The 27,012-nt window shown below is 31.7% G+C and overlaps 1 protein-coding gene across 2 annotated transcripts; it reads right to left on the reverse strand.

Annotated features, from left to right (window-relative positions):
- On the reverse strand, positions 1-26,976 carry LOC148623832 (serologically defined colon cancer antigen 8 homolog). 2 transcript variants are annotated; one of them, XM_088566020.1, is made up of 16 exons: positions 26,840-26,976; positions 21,952-22,154; positions 21,521-21,646; positions 17,819-17,941; positions 17,448-17,525; positions 17,048-17,112; positions 16,558-16,707; positions 14,772-14,910; positions 14,418-14,570; positions 13,401-13,535; positions 12,962-13,078; positions 10,292-10,420; positions 9,576-9,708; positions 7,707-7,824; positions 6,662-6,836; positions 1-520 (listed from the first exon to the last, which is right to left on the reverse strand). In XM_088566020.1, the coding sequence occupies exons 1-16, from the start codon at positions 26,892-26,894 to the stop codon at positions 281-283; spliced, it is 2,139 nt and encodes a 712-aa protein (XP_088422146.1). In that variant the 5' UTR covers positions 26,895-26,976; the 3' UTR covers positions 1-280. The 2 variants fall into 2 exon arrangements, with proteins under 2 accessions (XP_088422146.1, XP_088422147.1); XM_088566021.1 differs by lacking the exon at positions 1-520 and adding an exon at positions 1,205-1,240.
- Between the last annotated feature and the right edge of the window lie 36 nt (positions 26,977-27,012).

Genomic DNA, 27,012 nt, shown 5'->3' on the forward strand with positions numbered 1-27,012 from the left:
TAAATGATAAACTATAATTTTATTATCATGGAGTAAAGTATAAAATATCACAGTCATATTGGTATAGATATCAAACAAGACAGGAACATGTAGCACTTTTCCTGCCTTTCTAATCATCAATGATATATGAGGAGCACTTAAATTTCCATATCTCATAATTTCTAATCTCTTCTTTTCATTTTTTTTCCCAAAAATGAAATGAATAGAACTTTTATATTAGAAACCTACAAAAAAAACAAGCCTAGCTAACTTATAAAATATACAATTGCTACTCCTCTGATCATGTTTTAGAAGATTCATCAAAATGTACACGTTCTTTAGGTCCTGAGATATAAGCCTCTTTTTCTTCTGAATGTACAGTAGATATAATATCATCTATCAGAGATTTATTGGTTGATAGAAATTTTTGAAGGTCTTCCTCATTGTTCTTGGCTATCTGTTTTCGTAAAAACTCAACTTCTTTAACCATTAGTTGTCTATCTTTCATCAAACGACTCTGGCTAGCAATTAATTCCAGTATCTATAAAAAAGATACACATTATAATAACTGTATTACTGCACTGAAAGTATTACTAAGTTTTCATTGATTTTCAACTTAAAGTAAAATAACTATCAGACCTTTTTATGATGTTTACATAACCATTACAAACTATAAAGAAATTGAACAAAATCAACAAAATGAACAAATATTTCAACATAAATTCCCTGCTTCGATATACTAATCAAGGTTTGTTACTTTTTAAACTGATCTTTTTTATGTAGTCATTTATCATATACAATCAATCTAGAAAATTTACATTGATGTAATAGTTTAGCAGAGTAAATAAATTTGAATCTAATATATGTTTCAAGTATTAAATGTGCACTCCATGACCAAATTGAAGTACTTTTTATGTTTTTAGGCCAAAAATCTTCTACATTTGTAAAAATTGATGTGTTTGTTATAAATTGATTCTGATTTGATTACAGACAAACCTCGAAACGTATCATGACTTTTAATGTAATAATGAAATTCTGAATTTAATTACTGGTGTAAAAGGGAACATATTTCAGAACTAAAACACATTGCAACATTAAGGAACTACAAATGAACAATAACAAGTGCTATCAATGTATTGTCACTACAGAAAGAAATGAAATGAATTTGGCATAACAAAGATTTTGACACAGAATGAAAGTTGTCAAAGAACTTAAAAATTTTTAATTCAACATTTACCTATCATGGTCCAATATCCAAAATCTTTAAATATATATATAAAAAAGAAAACAAACAGATTCAGCACATCAAATAATTCATAGCAGAATTTAATTTTTGCAGCGAGCAAACAGAGTATAATTTTGGACCTTTAGAATCTGAGGCTCACCTCAATGTGAATTTATTTGAAAATGGACTGAAAATTCAAAATCTAAAAACAACTAGAACACAAGGCACAAAATCAAAATTTTAATACAGATTCAGCTCATCAAAGAACCCAAATAAATAAAACTAGATTAAACTTCAAGAAAAAAGCAATTTATATAAAGATTAGGACAATGTTTCTTTTAAGCTCTTGTTGGACTAGAATTCCTAAATGGGTAGGGCCCAAAAACTCCAAAATCCATCCCAACCTTCCTTTTGGTGTGGAACCTTGTGGTATAATTTGCAGAGAAATATATACACAGAACATCAATTAAAGTATTGTGAGTGCTGGAGAAATTTTTATCCTTGTTTAAAAGCAAGTAAAATAGTTAAATTTAGAGAACAGAGTTGGTCTTTTCTTGATTCATAACCATTACCAAGTAGTTAACCAGCAATTATCAAAGGGGATTTACACTTTCTATCATTCAATAAACATTTATGCTTGTGAGTTGGGGACCTATAGTAACAGAGGTGTCCTTCCTTCCTTCCTTCCTTCCTTCCACTACATCCCTTATTGGTTACACCACAGAATGGAATTGAATAAAACTTTCACAGAATCTTTATTACATGTGTCCCATTGTGCACTTCTTATTTTAGATTTTGATCCAAATCAATCTGGCAAAACATGGACTCCAGTCATTTGTGAATATGGGGACCTGGGACCATCTCTTATCTGTTACACCTCCTATACCACTGAATGGAATTAAATACATTTCACAGAATCTTTATTATATATTTCCATTATGCTATTTCATTGTTGAAATTTGATCTAAATCAAACTGAAGGTTAAAAGGTGCATGCAATCAAATGGGGGAGTGAGGGAATCAAGTAAGTGAGCATTGCTCCCAGTTTTTTTTTTAAATTTAATGTAAACTTGAAAGGAAGTTTAAGAAGGTACCACACCAAAAGTAGAAGAGTTGAGATGGATTTTGGGGTTTAATAATTCCTTAGGTAGTCAACTGGACAATTGACTTTCAATGATAGAAAGTTTAGGTCAACTATCAGGCAATTGTCATTCAATCAAAGAAAGACAACTCTATTCCCTGAAGTTAACGATATTATTTGTTGTAAATTGTAAGAAGATGAAAGCATATAACATGTGTAATAACAAATCTGCACTTTGCAAATGATTTACCATTAATACTATTTATCCAATATTAATGATTTTCAAAAATAAATTCCAATTAACACAAACTACAACTCCCCCTTTTTAAGTGTTAAAGACCTATAAATGAAAAAAAAAAAGAATATATACTTCTACTGAAATCCTGATAAATAAGTGAGAGGTATGGAAGCTCCCAGAAGTCTTCACAAGAAATAGCATAATGTCCTGCTAGAAGACCATGGAGCTTTTTTGACCAAAAATGCAATTAAGGTATTCGAAAAGTAATGTATTAAGATGATGACACCAGAATGTATAAACATTTCTTTGAGTGACTGTATTACTCTGGATATAACAAGCACCAAAGACATGATACAAAGTAAGCAAGATTACAACTAATGGTGATACCACGGTAGATGTCCATCTCATATTATAAAAGATATATGCAGCTATATATGCAGAGATCGAAACCCCGAAAAGATGGGACAAATATGGACTCCAAATTCAAGATTGACACAGCTCTGAATTTTTATTGTGAACAAATGTTTGACACAGGATAAGATTCTGACCAAAATGAAAATGCTTAAATAACTTAAAATATATGCAATAAGGCACAGACTGACAGATGGACAGACGATGGGAATTCTGTAGAACCAAACATTTTGTTTCTGGAGGGTATGATCAATAAATATATATAAATAAAAATTGAAAGCATAAATATTACCCCATTTTTGTATGAATAAATCCTATAACTCAAGAATGTATAATCCAAAATATATATGAATCAGAGGGAAGCTAACGTAACTATAAAGAAACAATTCAACAAAGATTTATTAAATAACTCTAAATTGCAAAATCAGAAACAAACAAAAATTAAAAGGGAAACTAACATCAATTTAAATGAACAATTCAACAGTTTCATTGATATCATAGCAAGGGTCATTGAGTTATAGTGCAAATCAGAAAATCAACCCATTTTTGAACAAATAAACTCCCATAATTCAAAAACCGAAATTTATAAAAATTGAAAGGAGAACATTTCACAAAAGTTTCACAAAATGGGGGACAGCATTTTTGAATTATTGTGCAAAGTGTGAATGACAGATTGATGCACTCTGGTATAAGATAATATGTCCCCTCTATAAAGATGTGTATACTATAACCAGTACACTGTATCATCTATCAAGTAGGATACTCTCTGTAACAAATCATCAACACTCATACAAAACATTTGTTAGAGTAATTTACTCAGAGTCGTCCTTAACAACAAATACAATTAACCAGGCTTCTTCTCAGAATCTGGGCAAATATGAAAATGCACAAAAAGGACCAACATCACAACATTATCTAAAAAATATAAAAATGAACATCATGGATTGTCCAAGGGTTATATTCTAATAGATTTCAAAGAGATCCAAAGAGAACTAGAGATGCTCATCAGAGATAAACATGAAAGAGATTGATTGGATGTAGCCACTCGGCACTTGACATAAGCCCAACAAACCTAGGAGTCACTTATGTTTATTCCAGCACAAAAAAGAGTAAATATAAATGGTTTAAAATAAATATGATTATAACACTTGAAAATTAAAATTTATTGTTAACTGTTTTCTATTATGGTTTACTTGTAAGAGATACAAACTAAAGATTCATCCGCTTGTAACTTTAAAGGGCAAAAACTTTGAAACATATAGTAAAAAGTATTTCAAAATTCTTCTGCCAATTGATTTTGTCCTTTTGAAAAATTTAATTCCCTATGAATATTTTTATGTTGGTTAATTTAGTAATTTAGTAAAGAATCAAGAATGCTATTTAACCACAAGCAATGACATTAATTTTATTTATCAACAATCAAAACAAAGTGATGCCCCCTCACTCCACAGGGACACAACTGTTTTGCTAAACACTTAAAGTAGGAATACTCTGTTAAGACACATCTGATGGCCCCACACATGAAATATTTGTCTATTGACACTTAAGCAACACAATAAATAAGCAACTTTTCACTGAGCTCTCAGCTGCTTATTAGATTTTTATCAATCCTCAATAAATATATGCATGTACACCAAGGAGAACAGATATAAATGACAATATTTTTTAATGTCTTATACTTACAAAATAGGATTGATTCCATAAATCTGATCTGGGTTGTATTCTGATAGATTTTAAAGAGATCCAAAGAGAACTAGAGATGCTCATCAGAGATAAACATGAAAGAGGTTGATTGGATGTAGGCACTCAGCACTTGACATAAGCCCAACAAACCTAGAAGTCACTTGTGTTTATCCCAGCACAAAAAAGAGTAAATATAAATGTTTTAAAATAAATATGATTATAACACTTGAAAATTAAAATTTTTCCCTAGAATTTTCAATTTTCTTTTTTTTAATGTTGGAGGTTGAAATTGGGAGATTTAAAATGGTTTGTTCTTCACATAAAGCAGTCCTTGAGTATTGTTTGGTCAAATGATGTCATTTATGATTTTTTTGTATCAAAAATGAAAATGGGATGAAAAGAAACCAAAAACATCCAACAACAAAAAAAAAACAAAACAAAAACAGAATATAGGAATAACAATCATCTTTGGTGTAGAAGGTCATGACCCTTAAAATATTAATGACAACAAATTATTATTAATGACATCTGTTTTATCAATGCCAATAAGTGCTAGATACCAAATATTTTTTTAAGCAGGGACATACAAATTACATAGCTGCCCCCCTCCCCATTATTATATAGCGATCACCATGAAGCTTTGATATAGAAAATGGTGACTGCTAAATAGGTTCTTTCTTGTCATCAATTCAAAATGCTTTTACTTTCAAGGAGAAGTTTATAATTCATGACCATCATGGTAGCGAGGGAACTCTCTGCTACTTATATTTAAACAACATGATAGACATTTGAAAAAAAAACCCGTAAAATCTTGGTCTCCATTATGCATATTTTCATAATAAATATAAATATTCCGTGTTATTATTCATGTTATTACATGTAAGTTTTGCATTATAATGTGAAAAAATTGTTTTTAGTCTACGAAAATGAGCTCAATTAGTTTTCAAACAAAAATTTGAAATAAGAAAAATAATCATAAAGGGAGCTTACAACTATTGACAAAAAAATTGAAATAATAACCGCATATTCAGATTGATGATAGAGTCATTCAATCATACAAGGGTAAACAATCCTTGAACATAAATATTTCCTATTGCCTTGAACTCTGTAAGAATCAGGCAGTAGGTGAATCTTTATGGAAAAAAAAACACACAAGTCTTTCCAAGATATCTTATTCAGAATATTATCTGAAATGCATTATTGACATTCATTTCTTGTTGAAGTGTCAGTATTTTGAGGTATAAAATGTATGAAATGCATTTCAATTTCATCAACAAAGGAAGATAACTCACATTTTCCCCTATCATTCTATTATAACTTTGAACTCACTATCCTGCATCCTCCAACAGCTTCCAACCATAAATACTTATACATTCCTTACATTTTAATCAAGTGTTTATCGTTTTAATGCCAAAACCTGTGGGGCAGACGTACAGAGAGGGGTCAAACAATATGTCCCAGCTTTTAGTTGCAAATGCATAGAAAAATAAAAAATACAAATTATAGTTCCCACTGACTGATACTAAAAAGATTACAAATGACATAGTTCTGTTGGATTGGTGAAAACACAACATAATGGTCTATAACAAAACTTGTTTAGCTAAGTTACATCTAACACAAGATAAGTAAACTTCTTTTTGAACTAAATTTTGATTGGATTAGATTTGACAAAAGCTAAGTAAATTTCTTTGAGAACTACCAGTAGATATTGATTGGCTTAGATTCAACAAAAGAAAAGTAAACTTCTTTTTAAAACTACATGTTGGTTGGATTAGATCCACACAAAAAAAATGAAGTCTCATACAAGGTAAGTAAAATGCTTTGAGAACATCCTGATATTAGATTTATTGTTAGATCCAACACATGATAATAAAGTTCTTTGAGAACTACCTGTTGGTCTGATTAGATCCAACACAACATAACTGAAGTTCTATGAGAACTACCTGTTGGTCGGATTAGATCCCACACAACATAACTGAAGTTCTATGAGAACTACCTAATAGGTTATATACCACACAAGGCAAATGAAGGCCTATGATATTTACCTGTTGAGATTGACCCTGTCCATGGTCATCTAACATTTTTAATCTTTCTGTCATTTTTTTGTGTACTCTGTCATGTTGCTCACTCTGTTCTTCTAAAGTAGTCATGTGTGACACTGCTCTCTCCAATCTCATCCGTAACTCATCATTCTGTTTTCTAAGGTTACCACACTCACTTCTGCAAACCAAAAATATCAGCTACATTTAAGTTATTACTAGACACTTCAACTGTTATTGACAATGTGCTTTTAAACAAGATTCTCAGAATATTGTACATAAAATTACCCCAAAAAGTAGGGCTATAAACCTTTTAAATCCATCAAAATATTTAAGGAATGATATATTTTTTCAGTCTATGAAGAAATAACCTAAATCATGTGGTGCACACTAAATAACCTGCATAGTAGGTTATTTTCATTTGTGCAGCACTGAGGTTATTTCAAAAAAGACCCTCAAAAAATATAACAGTCATTCCTTATAATTCAATTACCGTATCAAAATTCATTGATAAAACCAATAAAAAAGGTTGATGACTTCATAGTCATATAAAAAATTTGGTCTATGAGATGACGGACAATTTTTTTTTTCCAATCTGAAATCGTGTTACTTCTGTAATTAAATTATTCGATAGTGGAATGAAATCTTGTACAAGTATAATTTCTTAGAGATCCATACATGTTTACTCAAATTATTGCCCAGAAACCAAGGAAATTACTAGTTTTTTGTCCTTTATAACCCCTATTTCTTCTATAATTAGGGTTATAACCAAAATATCAACCCCAGCCTGGTTTTAGTGATAGGAATCCTTGTCGTACAATATCTTTATTTTATACATTTAAGTTATACAGCAAATTCCTAAATGATTCAAGTACTCACAACCCCAATATCAATCCCTGTCTTCTTTTTTAGATATGGCACCAATTTCTTAAAGAACTATACACTTATACTCAAATTAAAAATTGAGAGAAAGAATTGCAAAGGTAAGGCATAATATAAGTTTTACTGCTTGAAATAAGACCAATAAGGAATTTGAATAAGAATAGCTTACCGGTTTTTCTTGACTAGCTTTTCAATTTGTGCTGCTTGGCGTTTACATTCATCTCTCAGCTTATTTATTAATCGATTCTGTTTCTTTAACATCACATCCATATCATGGGTAGTTCTAGCTATTTAATCAAAGTATAAGCTAATTTTTTTATGAAAGACAAAAAATAAAAACAAATCAGCAAACCTCCATTGGTTCTTCATCAGACAAATTAGTCATAAAAAGTTCACTATCAAAGCAAATTTAAATAATTTAAAAAGGAAATTGACAAAATTGAATGAAAAATCTCACAGTTCAATACATCATTATTTTAGATAAAAAGCCAGACCTGACCTTGTATCACTATCATATATTTGTCAGCACATAAGTGTCTTCAATATGTATACAGGTATAAACACTAAGCAAGTTAGAAAAAAACAATATGGGTTACAAATTTCCATGTGTGATGTTCTAATGATAACAAATACTGCTGAAAAATGGCAAAGTTCAACATGCTAAAAGTGTAGGAAAATATTATTTCAAACTTCTCCATATCTCTATTCCTAATTTTAAATAAAACTGCTTTTTAAAATACTTTTTTCGAGTTTCAGATTACACAAACTAGGTACCATTTACCACTTAAAATGACAAAAAATGGCTAAACTCAACTTGTCCTACTCAAAATGTAGGGAAAAAATTATCAAACTTCCCCATAATGAGTGGTGCATATCTACAATATAAACATAATTACTGTGCACAGTTTAGATAATATTGCTTTAATAATTTTTGAGTTACAGATTACACAAAGAAGGCACCATTCACAACATAAGGTAACAAAAACTCTTAACTTCAACAAGCTAAAAATCTACCCAAAAAATTATCAAACTTCTCCATAATAGGAGGTGTACATTTTCAAAAAAATATATATATTCATATACATATTGCAGGTAAAAATGTCTGGTAGCCTGACAGCCATAACTATGAAAGAAGTATAATTTACATAAAAAACAGGGTTGAAAGAGGAACATTTAGTCTTCAATACATAGTTGTGCACTTAAAAACTTCCATTCAAGAACAAACAAAACTTCACTTTTTCACAAAATCAATGCTTTTAAAATATTGTACAAAGGTATAAAAACAAAATAACCTAGTTCTCTCTGTTTTAAATAAATAAATAAATTTAAAAGGCTCATTACAGTAAAAGCAATGAGGAAATAAACAGTTATCACAAGGAAGTCTTTTCTGTCAGACAAGGACAATGTTAATTAAAAGTTGATAGGGACATTGTTACTAATTTTAAACATTTTATCCATACAACCATTTGACCAAAGTGGACAGATTCATCTGGTATAGTTGATTGTTTGCATGTATGGAAGTGTAACAAAGTGGTGTTTTTCAAAGTCAACAGACCATAAAGTGGGGGTCATATGCATGAAAGAGATATTTAACTGTGAAGTAGTGATGCTGATGTAACTACATACCTAATACAATAGAACCAAATTAAACTGACCTGATCAGAAAACTAAACATTAATTTTTTTTTAACAAGAAATGTCAATGTCAATAGACCCTGACTGCAGGGAGATATGTATGAAATGGATACATAATTGTGATAAAATACTGCAACTGCATATCTAGCACAAGTGGTTCATATTAAACTGACCTAATCAGAAAACTTAACATTAAAATCTTAATGTGGAAGCTGACAACAGAATAGTAAAATCTTATTCTTGCATTGGTTGCAGCCAAACCAAAAAAATGGAAAATGATATATACTTATATACACTATCAAACAACATCATGTACAAACTTACTATCATGAAGTATGGAAATCAGATCGACATATGTCTCCACTAAGAATATGTTCTAAGTCAGAGACAGGGATAAAACTTACCATTCTTCTCCTCAACATCTTCTATAAAGCCACTGAGTTGTTCCTCTCTCTGTTTGGAACGTACTGACATGGCTTTCAGATCATCATTACGTCCTCGTTCAATGCTGTCTCGAGCTAACTTGGCTAAATGCAACTTAAACAAACAAAAAACATATGAGTAAAAAGGAAAGGAATACATTATACATTAGTTATACAGATGTTTCATTACCCATTGACTGGTGCATCCAACTGCATTAATATCTTTATTTTTTCAGATCCATAAACTTCATTATTTATTATGATTTGAAAAATTAACAGAATGTTATCAATCATGGTAAAGTTTATAGAATGTTCTGATAAAAAAATCATCACCATTGCAATATGATATGAAAAACAGTAGTATTCATTCCACACCACAAACAAAACTATAATAATTGCAAACAAGCCCATAAAAGGATATACCATTTCCCTATGACTTGAATGCATACAAATATTTCTAGAATTTGAAATTAATACTTGTGTACTCAAGTCCCTGTGATCTGGACCACTGTGCATTACTCTGCTTCATGGGGTATAATGAAATGGGTTGACAAATACAAAACTGGAAGTTCAACATATGATCAATCTTTTAAATTAAATATGTAAAGCTGATGTTATCTTCAAAGTATATATAAACTGATTTGATTCAGCTGAACTAAAAAAACTGAAATAATTATTTCATCTTCCACTAGATATACCTCTCTCTCCAAAGCTTGAGTATTTGTGGTAAGATGAATGCATTCTTCTTTACTGTTCACCAAGTCTCTCTCTGCCTTCTTTAATCTTCTTCTTAAATCTTCTGTTTCCATTGACATCCTGCTTTTCTCCTAATTCAGCAGTAAGGTGTTTGAGAGTTTAAAATTGTATTTATTTAATTGATAAGGTACAACAAAATAGTACCAATAACCAAATAGCAAATGTCAATGGCATTTTCATGGCTTTGAATGGTCCATGTAGTAGTAACTGTAATTAATATTTAAACATTGTCATGGTGTCAACAATCATTTAAATTTCCAAATTAATTAAAATAACTGTTACAGATAATGTTAACATTTTAAAACAGGTCAATCAGAATCAAAGATGGCCTTTATGCCTTTATGGTCTCCATTAAAAAATGTGCACAAATAAGCTTTTGATCAGTTTTAGCATGATTCTATGGTTGAACTATACTTAAATCTAAAAGGAAAGGCTTTTTATTCTCTTATGTAGAATGAATTACTTTCTTGGCTGGTATGAAATAGATTAATTAAGATATGTTCACCACTTAACAGTACCTTGTAAACCATAAACAATCAAGTTTTGTTTTATTTGAAACATTTAAAGAACATTACAATACAAAGTTGTAAAAGATTCTGTTACTTGTCAAAACTTTGAAAAATGTTCAAATGGAACTATTTGATAATTAACAATGCCTTATGGTATATAATCATTCACCATTAGTTTTAGAGACTGAGGGCCATAATTACGTGTAGTTTACTATCAGAGGTTCAAATCTACTTACAAGAATGAAAGGTCCAAAGTTTTAAATAAATGATCAATGTCAAGAAAACCTAAAGTTCTCAATTTAGTAACAATTAAAAGAGTTATAAGTCCAGGACCTACACAACTGAAATTTCAGTGGTCAGAAATGTCCCAGACCTTGCACCAATACTAACCCCTCACTACTGTTAAAGGGAAATCTAAAGATCACAATCAAAGAAAAGATGAATGGAGAAAAAAACAAATAGTCTATTATAACACATTTCAACACCTGTTTTTTTTTTTTTAAAAAGAGGCTCCCAGGAGCCTGAATCGCTGACCTGGTTACATTTTTGCCTTTTAAGGGCAATAACTCTAACAACGAATGGTCAGACAATTTGACTCCATTTGATTCATGGACACATTTGTAAGCCTTATAATAAGGATCATTTCAGCAATTGAAAGCTATTGGCTAAACCTAACAGATTTCAAGATGTATGCAAAAATCTGCTGTCTGACCCCACTGTTCTATTTTTAGAAATGGCAGCCATGTTTTTTCAGCAATCAAAAATCTGTCATTTCGTTATGGATACCCTATAAAACAAAAATGTCAACTTTCATTGAATTCTGTAGAGCAGTTTCTGAGAAGATTTTTTAAAATAATTACCTTAAAAACAGCAAAAAACGTCCAAAAAGGGCAATAACTCCAACATGGATCAACAGATTTTCACCAAAGTTTGACCACAGATAGATCTCGTCATGCTGAACACTTTTACCTAGTCAAAATTCGGCTAAACTACATGGTTTTGGAGATAAATGCGAAAAACTATTGTCTGACCCTATGTTCTATTTTTAGTAATGGTGGCCATGTTTTTCAACAGATCAAAAATCCTCAAATCAGTTCTATGCACAATACTCCAAGAAACATTCATACCAAGTTTAGTTCCAATTGGTCGGGTGGTGTGAGAGGAGATTTTTGAAAGAAATAACATTCAAAATAACAAAAAAACGTCAAAAAAGGGCAATCACTCCAACATGGCTTAACATATCAAAATGAAAATTTGACCACAGATAGATCTCATCATGCTGAACACATTTATCCCGTCAGAATTTGGCTAAACCTAACGGTTTAGGAGATATGTGCGAAAAACTACTGTTCTATGCACGATACCCCAAGAAACATTCATACCAAATTTGGTTCCAATTGGTCAAGTGGTGTCAGAGGAGAAGAGTTTCAAAAGAAATAACATTAAAAATAGCAAAAAAACGTTGAAAAAGGGCAATAACTCCAACATGGCTTAATAGATGAAAATGAAAATTTGACCGCAGATAGATCTCATCATGCTAAACACTTTTACTCCCATGTCAGAATGGTTTTGGAGATATATGCGAAAGAACTACTGTCTGACCCCTACATTCTATTTTTAGTAACGGCGGCCATGTTTTTCAACGGATCAAAAATCCCCACATCAGTTCTATGCAGAATACCCCAAGGAACATTCACACCAAGTTTGTTTCAAATTGGTCCAGCAGTTTCAGAAAAATTGTTAACGACAGACGACGACAGATGCCAAGTGATGGCAATAAAAAACTTTTTAAAAATTCAGTGAACTTTAGTCTTTTCTTTGAATTCATTTTAATTGTACTACATGTACTCTCTTCAACAAACAATAACTTAGGAAAAACACATTGTAAAAACCAAATTCCCTACTGCCAGTTACACGCTATAAATGGAAGGTATCATGCCACATTCAGATAGAACTGACAATGATCTATATGCGAAAATACCCTTTTCTGATTGGAACATGGTTTATAGAAAAATATATCTTTTCCTCAAAACCATTAAAAAAAATCTTTTAAAGTAATGAGGAATGTTTAAAACCCACCAAAAAATGCCTATTTGAACTTACCTGTTTTGATTCAGTTGCATACACTTCAAAATCTTTCTTTATTTTGTGAAGTTCCTGAACAGCGTGACTTCTCTGTAGGCTGGCGTTAGTTGATTCCTGCCTAAACGTGTCATGAGCCTAAAGGTAAGAAACACATTATACTATGTATATATTTTTCCAAGTGAACTAATTTTTTGTGGCAGCCAAAAAGAGCACAGTTAAATTCTACTTGAATTGTGCAACAATGTCCCAAACATCTTTAAAAGAATAATTTTATTCAAATTCATCTGCTTGATACCATGGATTCTTTTTGTACAAAGATATAAATATATAAGTACAAAGTTAGTAAACACATTGTTCTGATTGTAATTTTAATTGAATAAACTGGTTCACATCCAATTCAAATTAAGTAAAACCTTAAATAACTCCAAAATATTGTACAAAAAATAATGAAACCTACAATAGATGTCTCTTTATCAAATCGTTTAAGTTGCAGTTTGGTTTCATCCAATTCCCCAATAAGAGCCACCTTATCCCTGGATAATTTTTCTAATTCTGAGGAGTAGGCAGCATTCTGTTCTAACATATCTTTCAGCTGTGAAATATATAAAAATACCAAGTGAAAGCAGTAAATCAGAATACATTCAGATAAGTCTATCAAAAAGCAACTATATGTCAAAGTTAAAATACTGCATAAAGTGGTTTCAATGCAATTGATAGGTACCATTTTTTTATGATTAGGCAGATAGCAACCAACCATTAAACTACCAATCCACCAGGATAAAAGACACAGATATTTCTTTCAGTTGGCAAGAAGCCAAATTAAGCAGTTTATATATCATAAACAAAGAAAGTTTCTCTAGTCCTTTAAATTCAAATTAAGAAAATAAATTTTTACTTTGGATACATATGTTAATTAGGCCTAAACTTCAAACTTTCTAGGTATACACAGGAAAGGTAAGTCTATTTTAGTATGGTAGTCTGAATATTAATCCAAAGACACCTGTCTTATCCATCCACCTTATTTTTTATGGTAAAAATCTGTATGCTAATCAACAGACATTCCAAATACCTATTTACAGTAAAACCTTTATTAACAAATACCCTTCTTACCAATACATTATAAAAATTACTGTTTTGTCTATCAACAGACACAGTTCCAAATTTTTCTTATAAATCTGTAATTTAATAAACAATCCTATCTACCTATGAAAGGTAACTTCAAAAATTGTGAGCAAGCTACCCTCCCGCTTAAGATGCAGTTAATTGTTAAATTTGGATTATCTCCCTTTGAAATCTTTCAACTAAATGTTGCCCATCCTTCTATAAAATTTCATCAAATGCCTTGAGGGGTTAAGAAGGAGTTTAAACATGTAAACAAATCGGTTAAGAATGGAAATCAAAACTGATCTTGAAGACCAAGCTAATATGTAACTTTAAATACCTTCTCCAGACAAACTCAGTATGAATGTTTTACCTTAGCATTGAGTTCATCTACAAGTAATTTGTTTTCTCGCCTCACTGCTTCTCTTTCATCATGGAGTTTGGCCTGTGTATCTAGTATACTTCTATCAAATCTTTCTTTCATGTTGTTCAATTCCTCTGAAAGTTGTTCCTTTTGAACCAATGCCTGAAAATATACAAGTACAGTTGATTCAAACTTTTAAATAAATAAGTATGAATTATTCAAAACTTTCCTAGATATGAAAGAACTATCATGAGCTAACAATATCTGAGCATTACCTTACAACAGGGCCCTGATATACACGAATAAAAGATTCTGTGCATGAAAATTTAAATAATATCTTTTTACTGGTAGTTCTTGATTTACCTGTGTCTGTTCTAATTGAGCTTGTTCCACAAGTTCTATTCCTTTTTTCATTTGTTGGTATGCTTCTTCTTCTCTATGGCTCATTTCTTGCACCCTATTCTTCAGACTGGTCACCTGGTCCATCAATTCATCTCTTTCTCTGCAATCAGTAACGTAACTCATATGCTCACTTCAAACTCAGTAATACAAAACAATGTGTTGTATGTAATGTTTTGACTTTGAGCCATTTAATATTTTACTGGGACAAAAACTGCAAGTATTTAGTACTAGAAGATTTTTAGTGTAGTATTACTCAATGAGGTGGTTTATTACATATACTATGAAGACATTGAGTGTAACATTTGTGTGAGGTGGTTATTTGCATGTACAGTGAAGGCATTCAGCATTGGTTTGTTGATTATTTTATTGTGTCAAATGACATTTATTTCAAGCTTTTCACATTGTAAACATAGCAAGCTCCACTTCTGTGTGAGGTAGTCAACTGTATGTACATGTTAAACAGAACGAGCTATGTTTCTGTGCAAGGTAGTCAACTGTATGTACATCGTAAACAGAGCAAGCTACACTTCTGTGCGAGGTGGTTTAATGAATGTACAGGGTAAACATAGTAAGGTACTTTTCTGTGTGAGGTGGTTTATAATATCTAAATGGTAAACATAGCGAGCTACGTTTCTGTGTAAGGTGGTATATAGTAGTATCTACATGGTAAACAGAGCGAGCTACGTATCTGTGTGAGGTGGTTTATTGTAACTTCATGGTAAACATAGCTAGCTACATTTTCTCTGTGAGGTGGTTTATAGTATGTACATGGTAAACAGAGTGAGCTACTTTTCTGTTTGAGGTGGTATATTGTATTTATTCGGTAAACATAATGAGGTACTTTTCTGAGTGATGTGGTTTATAGTATCTACATCGTTAACATAGTGAGCTTTATTTCTGTGTGAGATGGTTTAATATATGTACATGGTAAATATAGCAAGCTATGTTTCTGTGTGAGGTGGTTTATTGTATCTAAATGGTAAACATAGCGAGCTATGTTTCTGTGTGAGGTGTTTTATTGTATCTAAATGGTAAACATAGCAAGTTACATTTCTGTGTGAAGTGGTATATTGTCACTTCATGGTAAACAGTGAGCTACATTTCTGTGCGAAGTGGTATATTGTCACTTCATGGTAAACAGAGTGAGCTACTTTTCTGTATGAGCTGGTTTATAGTATCTACATGGTAAACAGTGAGTTACATTTCTGAGTGAGCTGGTTTATAGTATCTACGTGGTAAACAGAGTGAGCTACATTTCTGTGTGAGCTGGTTTACAGTATCTACATGGTAAACAGAGTGAACTACATTTATGTGTGAGGTGGTTTATAGTATCTACATGGTAAACAGGGCGTGCTACGTTTCTGTGTGAAGTGGTTCACTGTTTATGATGTGGCTTAATGTATTTACATGATAAACAGAGTGAGCTACTTTTCTGTGTGAGCTGGTTTATAGTATCTACATGGTAAACAGAGCGAGCTACATTTATGTGGGAGGTGGTTTATTGTATGTACATGGCAAACAGAGCAAGCTACATATCTGTGTGAGGTGGTTTATAGTATTTACATGGTAAACATAGCGAGCTACATTTCTGTGTGAGATAGTTTATTGTATCTACATGGTAAACATAGTGAGCTATGTTTCTGTGTGAGATGGTTTATTGTATCTACATGGTAAACGTAGCGAGCTAGGTTTCTGTGTGCGAGATTGTTTATTGTATGTACATGGAAGTCATTCAGTGTTACATTACCTTGTAAGATGATTTATTGTATGTACATGGAAGGAAGTATGACCATCAGCATAAGGTAAAAATCCATTATCTCTGGTTGGTATGGATTCATGGACTCTTAGTTGTGACTTATAATCTTCTATCATCTGCTCATATTTCATTATCTCAGACCTATAACAAGATAAGGAACCATTTTTATTTGGAACAATTCATTTCAGTTTTGAAAGAAACAAAATAAGATTGGGATGTACTGGGTTTTTAAATTTGATAAACAGAGTTGTTCTGTATTTCATAATACTAATTAAAAGCAGCATCAGGCTTCATGAACTACTTTCATTTATTTTTTACATTAAATATTTATAATGAAACATAATACTTTTCTCAAGCATTAAAGACAACATTCTTAATGTACATTATTTGTTTAACTGAAAAGGTCAATCAATGAATATCTATTAACTTTAACTAAATAGATGCTGGGCTAATAATTACATTGTCATTCCATATTTTATACCTTGAATGGTCTAACTGTGCCTCTAGTCTGTTACATTTGGCAGCATGTAAAGAATTCAATCTTTCCTGTTTAAAGTTAAAAAAATACACATGATTATAATCTCACACTTGTATGCACTAAGTGTAGTGCACTTAGCATTAGATATGAATACAAAATGCCAAATCCTGAATATTTTGAACAATAATGAAGTGAGGTAAACACAGTACATTTGGGGATAGCTAGAGCAAAATTCTTGAATATTTGAATGCCTATCCATGTAAAAATGCAAGAAATTAATTAACTAAAAAATATTTCATATTATAAATAGTGTGACTGCAGATCAATTTCAGTATTACATTGACTTCACTGCTATTATGGACTACATAACAAAGTCATAATAAGGACATATTTATGGTCTTACCATTTCTACCTGAATATTTTTTAATTCTCTTTTCTGAAACATCCTTCCTCCCATCTCTTCATTAAACAAATCATCCAACTACAAAATACCAGTACATGTAATATCATGTCATACAATATAGTAAAACATAATTGTACTCAAAAATCAAATATACATTACCTTGAAATGGAATAACCATAAATTTATTATTATCAATAAATAAATCTTCATTATCAATTTTTTTTTCTGAATTCAATTTCATCAAACTATTAATTCCAAGAAGATACGATATGAAACAGAAAACCCCCTTAGTTTATGCCTTATGAAAGATTGACGTTCAGAAATGGAAAGTAAAGCTGCACTGTAGTGAATTAATGTCAGTATAAACTCACTTTATTGATCTCTTTCTCCTCTCCAAGAATTTCTTGTAATACACTGGATTTTAATTCTTCATGGAGGCTTTTATTTTCTTCTATTAACTCACTTAATCGAGCTCGCATTGCAAAAAGTTCATCCTGAATAAGAAAATAAAAACAACAAAACTATCTTTTTGTTTGTTTGTTGAGGTTTAATGCCCGAGCAGCAATATTTCAGCTAAATTCAGGCCAACCATCTTTTTGTATGTAAAGCCTACCGTCTATGATAGTAACAAAGATAAACCTTTGACATACAGTGTATTTCAGATTTTTTATATTTATATGCATCAACATTCCTGTTAAATTCAAAATACTAACGCATCCTTAAATTTGTGGATTTTTAATCTGTAGTTTTTAAGAAACAATCATTGGTTCTTACATTTGTACACCAGACATGTGGTCGATAATATAGAATTGTAATTGATTAAATTACAATTACTTTTACATTTTATGATTACAATTACAATTAAATTACTCATTTTTTGCAGTGTTATTAATTAAATTACAATTGATTTCATCACTTAATCATGATTACTTTCGATTACTTTATACTTTTTCTCAAAGATAGTAACTAATACCACAAATTCAAACTTTCTTGGTATGTGTTTAATGAAACATTCTAAAGAAGTATGAACACTTTTGAGGTAGATAATAAAGTCAGCATGTTTTCAAAACATATGCACATGTACAACAAAACAACGTTTGTAATAAATTAAATGTTTATATAAGGTTTTTTAATTGCCCGATATGACCAACGTACATATTTTGCATGTTGCTTTGACTGGACATTTAATTTCAGCTGGAATTTAAAAAAAAACTACAAGGTGTCTTTGGCAGTGCCCCAGCTAGAAATTGAAAGGGGCAGGGTGCTGTTGAGCAGAGGGGCACCTTTGTAGTCGGAAAAGGGCACTTTTTTTTTGGTTCGCATGTTCACCATGTCAAGTTGTTTGTTTCATTTCCTATGTATGTAATTTTCTTTGCTTCTTTGTTTTTGTTGTTTGAATTCTTCTTTCTGATAACTACATGTAGCTGCTGAACCCCACCTCTTATGGTTTATATGAAAATTTTTTTATAGTTACTATATGAACTAAGATATAGTCATATCTAAGATGAAAGCCGGTCAATGATGTCTGTGTCAACAAACCTGTCTTGGATATTGGTAATCAGTTCGGTGAGGAATGGTTCTTTGACTTTTGTGTTGAAGTCAGAACTTGGAGTAGTTGTCAATTGTAGATCAGATGACATCTGGGAGTATTTCAGCTGCCAAGGTCCATCTTGGGTTTATCTGGTTTCTAACATCTTGATGGTTTTGTCTTCTACTGTTTTACCATGCTGAGGTTAACATCTCTACGTTGGAAGACCAGTGATAAAGTGGATATGTGTGGTAGTGTATCTGCCAGCAACAAGAGTGATCTAAGTGTAGTTGGGTCTTTAAGACTCTTCAGGATACCATTACCAACTGGGTCACTGCTTATACCTGACATCCCTAGGTCAACAACAATAGCTTTATAGGATCTAACTATGCTGGAAACTGCTTGGTCATGGGATAACCATCTGTAGTGTTTGGCTTCTTTAATGCTCAGTGGTGCTTGGTTAAAGGCAGCTTGAACCATTTTCAGACTGGATGTATGGACGCAACTATACTTGTAATACTTGTAGATTTTTTCTAACGTTTCATCAGTTTTCTTCATGACTGGTAAGGAGTTGAAGCTATCTCTACAGGCTAGTGCAAGTCGATGGTCTCTGCAGTGGTTTGTGATTAAGGATGGGTTGCTGTCTTTTAGTTTTTTGGCTATGAAATTTGAATATGAATTTTATAAATTTTAATTATGGAGAAAATTCCATGGAGAAGTAAAACTATTTGCAAATCAGCTTCCGATCTCCATATGAGTATATGTTATTTGTCATTGTCTATCTTGTAATTAATTTTGTTTGCACAACATTGGAAACTTTTTCATAAATATCTAATCCAATAAATATTAACTAAATCTTTTAAAATCTAACGAGCAGCGAGTTTTTATAAGTTATTTTCAGAAATTTATTTTTTGTCATGTCATAGGTCACGATAAAATCATGTCAGCTGCCGTACTGGTTCAAACAAGCAATCAAACTTTTAAAATTATGTATTTTTTTAAACTTTTCGAAAATTTAACGTCATCAGTACATGTACGTGGTCACATAAATATTTTATTTGAAAAAAAATATAAAATGACTGGTACCGAGTTGAGTCGCTGGCAAGTTGAGCTAAACGTCGTTTCTGCGAAGGCATAGTGGTTTATGAATAACTAAAAACTGACTCAAAACGCATGTTACATATATATATATCAGCTGTGACATAGAGTAGTCTTGTTGAGATCAATCATACCACCCAAGTGGTGGGCACGCGCTGAGGTTTTCATCACCTACTTCAAACTAATCATGTTAATCAATTACAAAAAACAAAAGGTAAATTGTAACTGATATCTGGTAATTAACACCTGTGAAGTTTAATCTACACTAATTGATTTTAATGACATGATTGTACTCTCTAGGCAAACTTCAGGTACGAGTCATGACTGTAGTTGTAATATTTATGACAGGAAATTGATCGATCATGCAAAAAACCACCTGTTCGGAACTTACCGTTGCAAAAAAAAAGGCACATGGGCGTATCAGAAAAGACGTAAGGGCAGAAGAGCGTGTGTAAGGGCACCAAGGGCGTGGCGCCTTTCTATTTCAGCGTACCGAGACCATTGTCTTTGGCATGATACGGTGACAGAAATGACAACCACTATTTAAGTTTACATAGGTGTTTGGACAAGAACTCACTCACTTTCCACTTGATTAACTGTGGAAACATTTAATTGTATTTGTTTATAAAATCAATGATCATCAAGCTACAAGAAAATGAAGCCCCAGGCTAAGATAGAAACTTAACCAGTGTTTGTTTGTTTAGTACATGTAACTGAAATGGCTTTAATTTCACACCTAACCTTTTAACTACTTGTGTACATATGAAGTGTCAAAATGTAAATGATTCAGAAATGACATTTTTATAATAATTTTATATGCTCCCAGCATACATTTTCAAATGGAGGTTGCATTAAAGGATTTTTAACATGCTTTGAATTAACTTCAGGGTGGAACTTCATGAAATCATATCCAAGAAAAGGAAAAGGTCCATATGGCACTCCTTTTTGCTGATAGAATAAGCAGAAAAATACTAGATCAGATGCCAAAAGAATCTTTTTCCCCAAAAAAAGGATTTAGAATATAATCAAATAAAATTAACCAAAAGTAATCAGAAAGTAGTCATGGTTACTGTCCATTTTGGTTCTGTAATTAATTAAAATAAATTACAAGTAATCATATTTCTAATAATTACTGATTACATCTAATTACATGCAAACAATTACATGCCATTTATTACAGCTGATTACAATTACAAATATGATTACCACATGTCTGTTATACACTGTCAATAAAGTGAAAACATTTAAATGTTTTTAACTTCCCAGTTAAAGCATTTTCTTATCATAATTTAAAAAGCAACAAAGCATAACAGAACAAAAAACTGAGATACAATTTTTTCTATGTCAAAATCACCTACATCTTGTTTACCACATTTAAAACAACAGTGTAACAGTAGCTATTACATTTGAAATATTACAAAAATTGAGTATTAAATGTCATAAAAACCTTGCAGTATCTGTTTTCTGCTTCCAACTGGTACATATAATCAGTTTGTGTCTGTACAATTACTGCAAGCTCTTCAGGGGAGGGCAATCCTGATCTTTGACCTCCAGTTCCAGTCCCAGATTGTTTCTTAAATGCAGTTATAAATTAAAAAGCATAAAGTTTCATTCTATAAGCCTGTTTCTAAGGTTACTTATTTCTTCTATCTACTCTCACAAGTTGAATGTAGTAAAATGAGTTGCCAAATACATGATTTGGTAACAATATTTACTTGCATTATATTTTATGTATTATACATACATGTAGAGCTGTATTAAAACCTATTATAGTATGACCTGTAAATACCAACCATGTGTACCCTTAAATATTTAGTAGTCAAAAGGCCTTTGATGACCCCATTAAATTCTAATTTTTACAGACACCTTTTGAATTACCTGTGGTTCATGGCCCAAGATTTGGTTGAGTTGACTTGCAGCATCTCTGTACTTAGATGGTCGACTGTTATCTTCATACCATCTTAGGGTACGTGGGTGAAGTACTGACTCTAGTTGATGCTTGGCTTTTGACTGAGATGTAGCATTTGGTGATTTTCCTTGGAGGAGATCTTCAAACTCATGAAGACTTGCATTTGCTCTTTCTGGAAATAAACAGTAAATTACAATAAATCTGAAACTAAACATATATCTTGCCATAACAGTAGTGTTCATTCATTTATATTTTTAACAATAAGATTCTATGAGAACTTAATTTGTATAGTTCTGTTGAGTTGCTCATTCGCTTTTGTTACTTTGTATGTATGATTTTAGTTACATTATGTTTTTTGTTGTGTCTGTCTGTTTTCCATGTCTGCTCTTTGTCCCTGGATTATATTCTTTTGATTACCGCTATAACCTTGGTTCCCTTGATTATTCTCTCTGCATACTGATTGCTACATTCAAATTTTTCACTTAAACTATATCTTCATTTTTTTTTAAGAGGGAACCTATCAAATTACTCACTGTTTTTTGAAAGATTTGAATTTGCATAAGGTAACAGGAAATTTGAGTCAAAGGATAGTTAATATAAGCAGTTGTAAATATAAATAATAGAGAAATAATTTAAATGGACTTCAATCATTTTAAACCCAAAAGTTGGATTATTTCCCTTTGTGGACATTAATTATCTTCCTACTATCTTCTTTCATGCAGGCTGATAAATTAGCCTTACCTTCCTGTAGAACTTCTTTAAAATCTTTATAAAGTGGTTTGGGGTATTAATGTGAGTTGTGCTTACAAGATTTATAAGCTAAAAACCCTTAATATAGATTATCTCTCTTTGCAAACATCTGGCAATAGTTATCCTTCTTCATGGAAATATGCATATGAATGATCCAAAACCATCCTATAAAATGTTACCAAAATCCATCAAGTAGCTTCTACGGGGTATGTAGACAGACAAATGGGTGAACAGATAGATGATTTCTAATATGGCTTTACCCCCAAACTGTGTTTGGGAAGGTAGAATAAAACCATATTTACAGTATACAAAAAGTTTATTTACTTAAATTGTATATAGATATATAGATATTACAATATACAAATAAAGTGACTCGAATCTAAGGGTCAACAATAATCAGGTAAACACTTCACTAAATACGTATACTACATATAGATCCATCAATTTTTGAACATTTGCAAAGTACATGTTCACAAACTGTTACATCAAAATACTGGTTCCAACCTAACCATCATTGCACAAAATCTGTACAGGTTCCTACCAAAATGAACAATTCTTTTTAGGATAAGAACTGTAAACTCAATACTGGTTTAATGTAAAATCGGATATTAAAATGTTGATGTTGCTCCAAGCCAATTATATGTACATATACCTATATTTTGTATGTGTATGCTGCAGTGCTACTAGAATTATACTCATACAATGTGCATGAACAGGTAAATTGGAATTAAGAATAAACAAATGGATGTGAATAAATTTCAACACTCTTGGCACTAACTGAAACAAAGCAATTCTTGCAAAAACAGTTTAGACAAATACAATAAAAAAACAAATTACGGCAAAGAAGTTGGTTTGGTAAGAGCAAAATTTGGCCTCAAAAACAAAGTCTGCATGAAAAAAACTTTATGTTGTTTCTACGGCTCTTTAATGTGGTTGATTTGATTGATTTATGGTAATAATTTGAACATATACAGTCACAATATGTCCTTCAAACTTGGCTGAGATTGGGAAAATCCGTTAAATAGCTAGAAAACACTAAATTTTGTGCAGTTTTTCAACTCTTTTAACAATGGCCACATGCATGTTGACTCACGTGCTTCATATATTTTGTGTATAACTGTCAGTTACAACTAGTGTAAAAATTTCTTGTGTGGCCACTTCTGTTCCACACAAAAACCATCTTAAAAATTGCAGAAATGTTAAAAGTTAAAGGTTTTTGTAAAAGTTACATAAATGCATACTGCTAATCTTGAATACTGTCATAAATCTTGTAAAACACATCTTCTATTCAGTGTTTGTGACCATTTTACTATTCTAATACCTAGAAATCAGCTTTATTAAAATTTTCAAAAATGCCCAAATTAAGAGGCCAAAAGGGGTCCTTACTGAACTTACTCCTTTCAATTGAATTTTAAAGGAGATGTGACACAAAAAATATCATTTTATAAAAGTTTATATTTATAAAACTATAGTACAATGTATGTTTAGATACAAGTGTAATAAACGATTTTCATCAGGTTAGTGCTAGATATAGTTAGAATGTTTTATTTGTGTTTTCATGATGACCTAATTAATATGCATAATGAAAACAGGTAGTAACACTCAATTAGCATATATGGAAATGCTACATCATTGGTTCTCAATCTCCATTTGGGTAAATTGAAAATGTATACATGAGCATCAAAAAATAAATACATCTTCGAAAATAGCTTTTATATATAATGCAGAGTGGTCCACTGATCCGTGTATGGGTGCAATAATCATGTTTAGAAAGTAAGAAGATTAAAGTTCTTCTCGTTTTCTGTCAGCTTTTCATTTTTGTTAGGCATTCATCGCCACGTGGTGAATACACAACTATATTGCACACTATTTTTAGGACTTGAACAGAGGGTACAACTAAAATAGTGACATTCTGTGTATTGTTCTTTCTTTACTGCTGGGTTATATTAATAAGCAAGCCCGGTAAACTTAATTATGACCAAGAGATAGGGTGGGCGGCTTCTTTTATCTTTACATGGTTCGGCGACCCGTGGCACAGGTGTATGACTTTGATAATAATTGAAATATGATTAAATTTCTTTTGTCTTACAGTTTTGAAATAAAACAATTTACATGGAGAATTTGACACAATACACAGTATATAATAGATGATCCTAGGTGAGTTTAAGGGAGCTTTTCTGGTATGGACAATATTTTTATAGGTCAGTTAAAATATTCAATTTTAGCAAAAAAGATTTAGAACACGAGGAAGCTTCAGCTAGAAACCCTTATGGGTTATGAAATTAAATTATCAAAACCCTATAAAATATTATCAAAATCCAATGAAAAATGAACATGTTTTTATGTATCCTCTGAACTTGCAGGGACTTTATATTACACTTTATATATGGTACTGGTACATTTGTCAGGAGTAACGTTCCGTGACTACAAGAGGCGATTTGATTATACATATAGTAGGTGTAATACATCAAATTTTTGTGTCACGTCTTCTTTAAACCAAGGAGTTAAATATAGAAGGATTGCCATCTCGTATTTATCACAATATCTCGTGTGGCAAGATTTCAGTATAATGGCCACAGCTACTTGCCACCTATACCCTATTGAAGACAAAATTAGGTCATATAAATCATTGACATCACAAAAACTAGGGAAGCTACAGCTATAAACATCCTTTAACAAACCCTCAGACCATTTTTTATCAATTTCATGCAAATTTTATGATGATCATCCCCGTTTTGAAGAAGTATTAGAATTTTAATTTAGGAGGCAATACCTTTCTTGAGGGCATGACTCTAGCTGCCATTTTTTTTATATCAACAGTTGGTCAAATAAAAACACTGATATCACAAAAGAATGGGAGGTAACAGCTATAAAATTTCTTATATACACCCTCAGACTATTTTTGTTCATTTTTTATGACGATTGTTCAGGTTTTGAAGAAGATGTTTGAATTTCAAATTAGGAGGGAAAACTGTCCTCAAGGAAGTGACTACGGTCGCCATTTTTTTAAAAGTCAAAAGTAGGTAAAATAAAAACGTTGAAGGAAGGTGACTATAACACTCCCTATTTACACCCTCAGACTATTTTGTTCAATTTAAAACAAACCTTATGATGATAGTTTCGGTTTTGAAGAAGGAGTTCAAATTTTAAATGAGGAGTGAAACCGCCCTTGAAGCCGGGGCTACGCAGTCAGAAGTCAAAATCAAGGGATATAAAAACGTTGATATCACAAATGCAGGGAAAGCTACAGCTATAAAACTTCCTTATATACACTCTCATACCATTTCAAATCAATTTCAAACAAATTTTATGACGATTGATCTGGATTGGAAAAAGGAGTTTGAATTTTAAATGAGGAGGGAAGACTGCATTAGAAGGTGGGACCAGGTTGAAAATTTGATGAGAGATTAAGGTCTCGAATCGAGGTATTGAAAAACAAAACAATGAAAAAGTCCGGAGGCAACTTGAGGTGGGATATTTAAATTTTTTTTGAAACCATATGGGTCAGAATACCTTAATTTATTGTGATGAAATGCTGAAACGATGGAAATTGTCCACCATTAACAGGGCACATTCAGCATCAATGAAATGGATCGTGGTAATCTCACTGTATATTGCCCCATGCAACATATTTATTATTGTACTTGTAAAATTGCACAAGATTCCAATCCTTGCTATATATAAATCCTTGTTTAAACATCACCAATATAGCTTATGAAAACGTTGTCTACAGAGACTTGAAACAATATCAACTGAAGAGGAACATGAAGAATTTTCAAAAAGAAATAGGCTATGTAGGTGTACAAAAGTTTGTCCCTTATTACAACAGTCGTGTTGTGACATGTCACTTGTCAGTGTGAACAGCAGACAAGTTTCTGATTTAAAAAAAAAAAATCATTCATTAGCCATTTGACAAAGTTTTAACACAGATTGTATTATCCTAATGTTGTGAAAACACATATTCAGTGTTACTGCACTGCTAGTCTTTAATTGTCAATACAACATTCATGCAGATAGAAGGATACTGTACTGATTATAAATAAGCTCCATGCTAGGGTTACCAAAATAATGAACTAACTAATCCAAAGAAATGTATCTTAACTTTACCTCTCACGGATCTCTGATAGTTTTCGACGGCATCTTCGTCAGTGTATGCGTACATATTTTTTTTTTAAAGTTGGTATCCCCCTTTTCGTTGTGTTTATTTTTACCGGAAGTGTTAGTGTTTATGTACCTTGTACTGGCGGACCAATCGGCTTTCGGTTAACAACCATTTTTCA

Source organism: Perna viridis, chromosome 2 (genome assembly GCF_037379345.1).
Source record: "Perna viridis isolate PV_CMFRI_1.1 ecotype Kerala chromosome 2, ASM3737934v1, whole genome shotgun sequence".
Lineage (NCBI taxonomy): Eukaryota > Metazoa > Mollusca > Bivalvia > Mytilida > Mytilidae > Perna > Perna viridis.

What these genes read in the sequence shown, in the direction of transcription:
- LOC148623832 (XM_088566020.1), bottom strand. Translation starts at nt 26,894, where the DNA reads ATGTACGCATACACTGACGAAGATGCCGTCGAAAACTATCAGAGATCC. An exon ending in CTATCAGAGATCCGTGAGAG is followed by an intron (nt 22,155 to 26,839) that starts GTAAAGTTAAGA and finishes GTTTATTTCCAG; the next exon opens with AAAGAGCAAATGCAAGTCTT. An exon ending in CTCAATTAGAACAGACACAG is followed by an intron (nt 14,571 to 14,771) that starts GTAAATCAAGAA and finishes GTATATTTTCAG; the next exon opens with GCATTGGTTCAAAAGGAACA.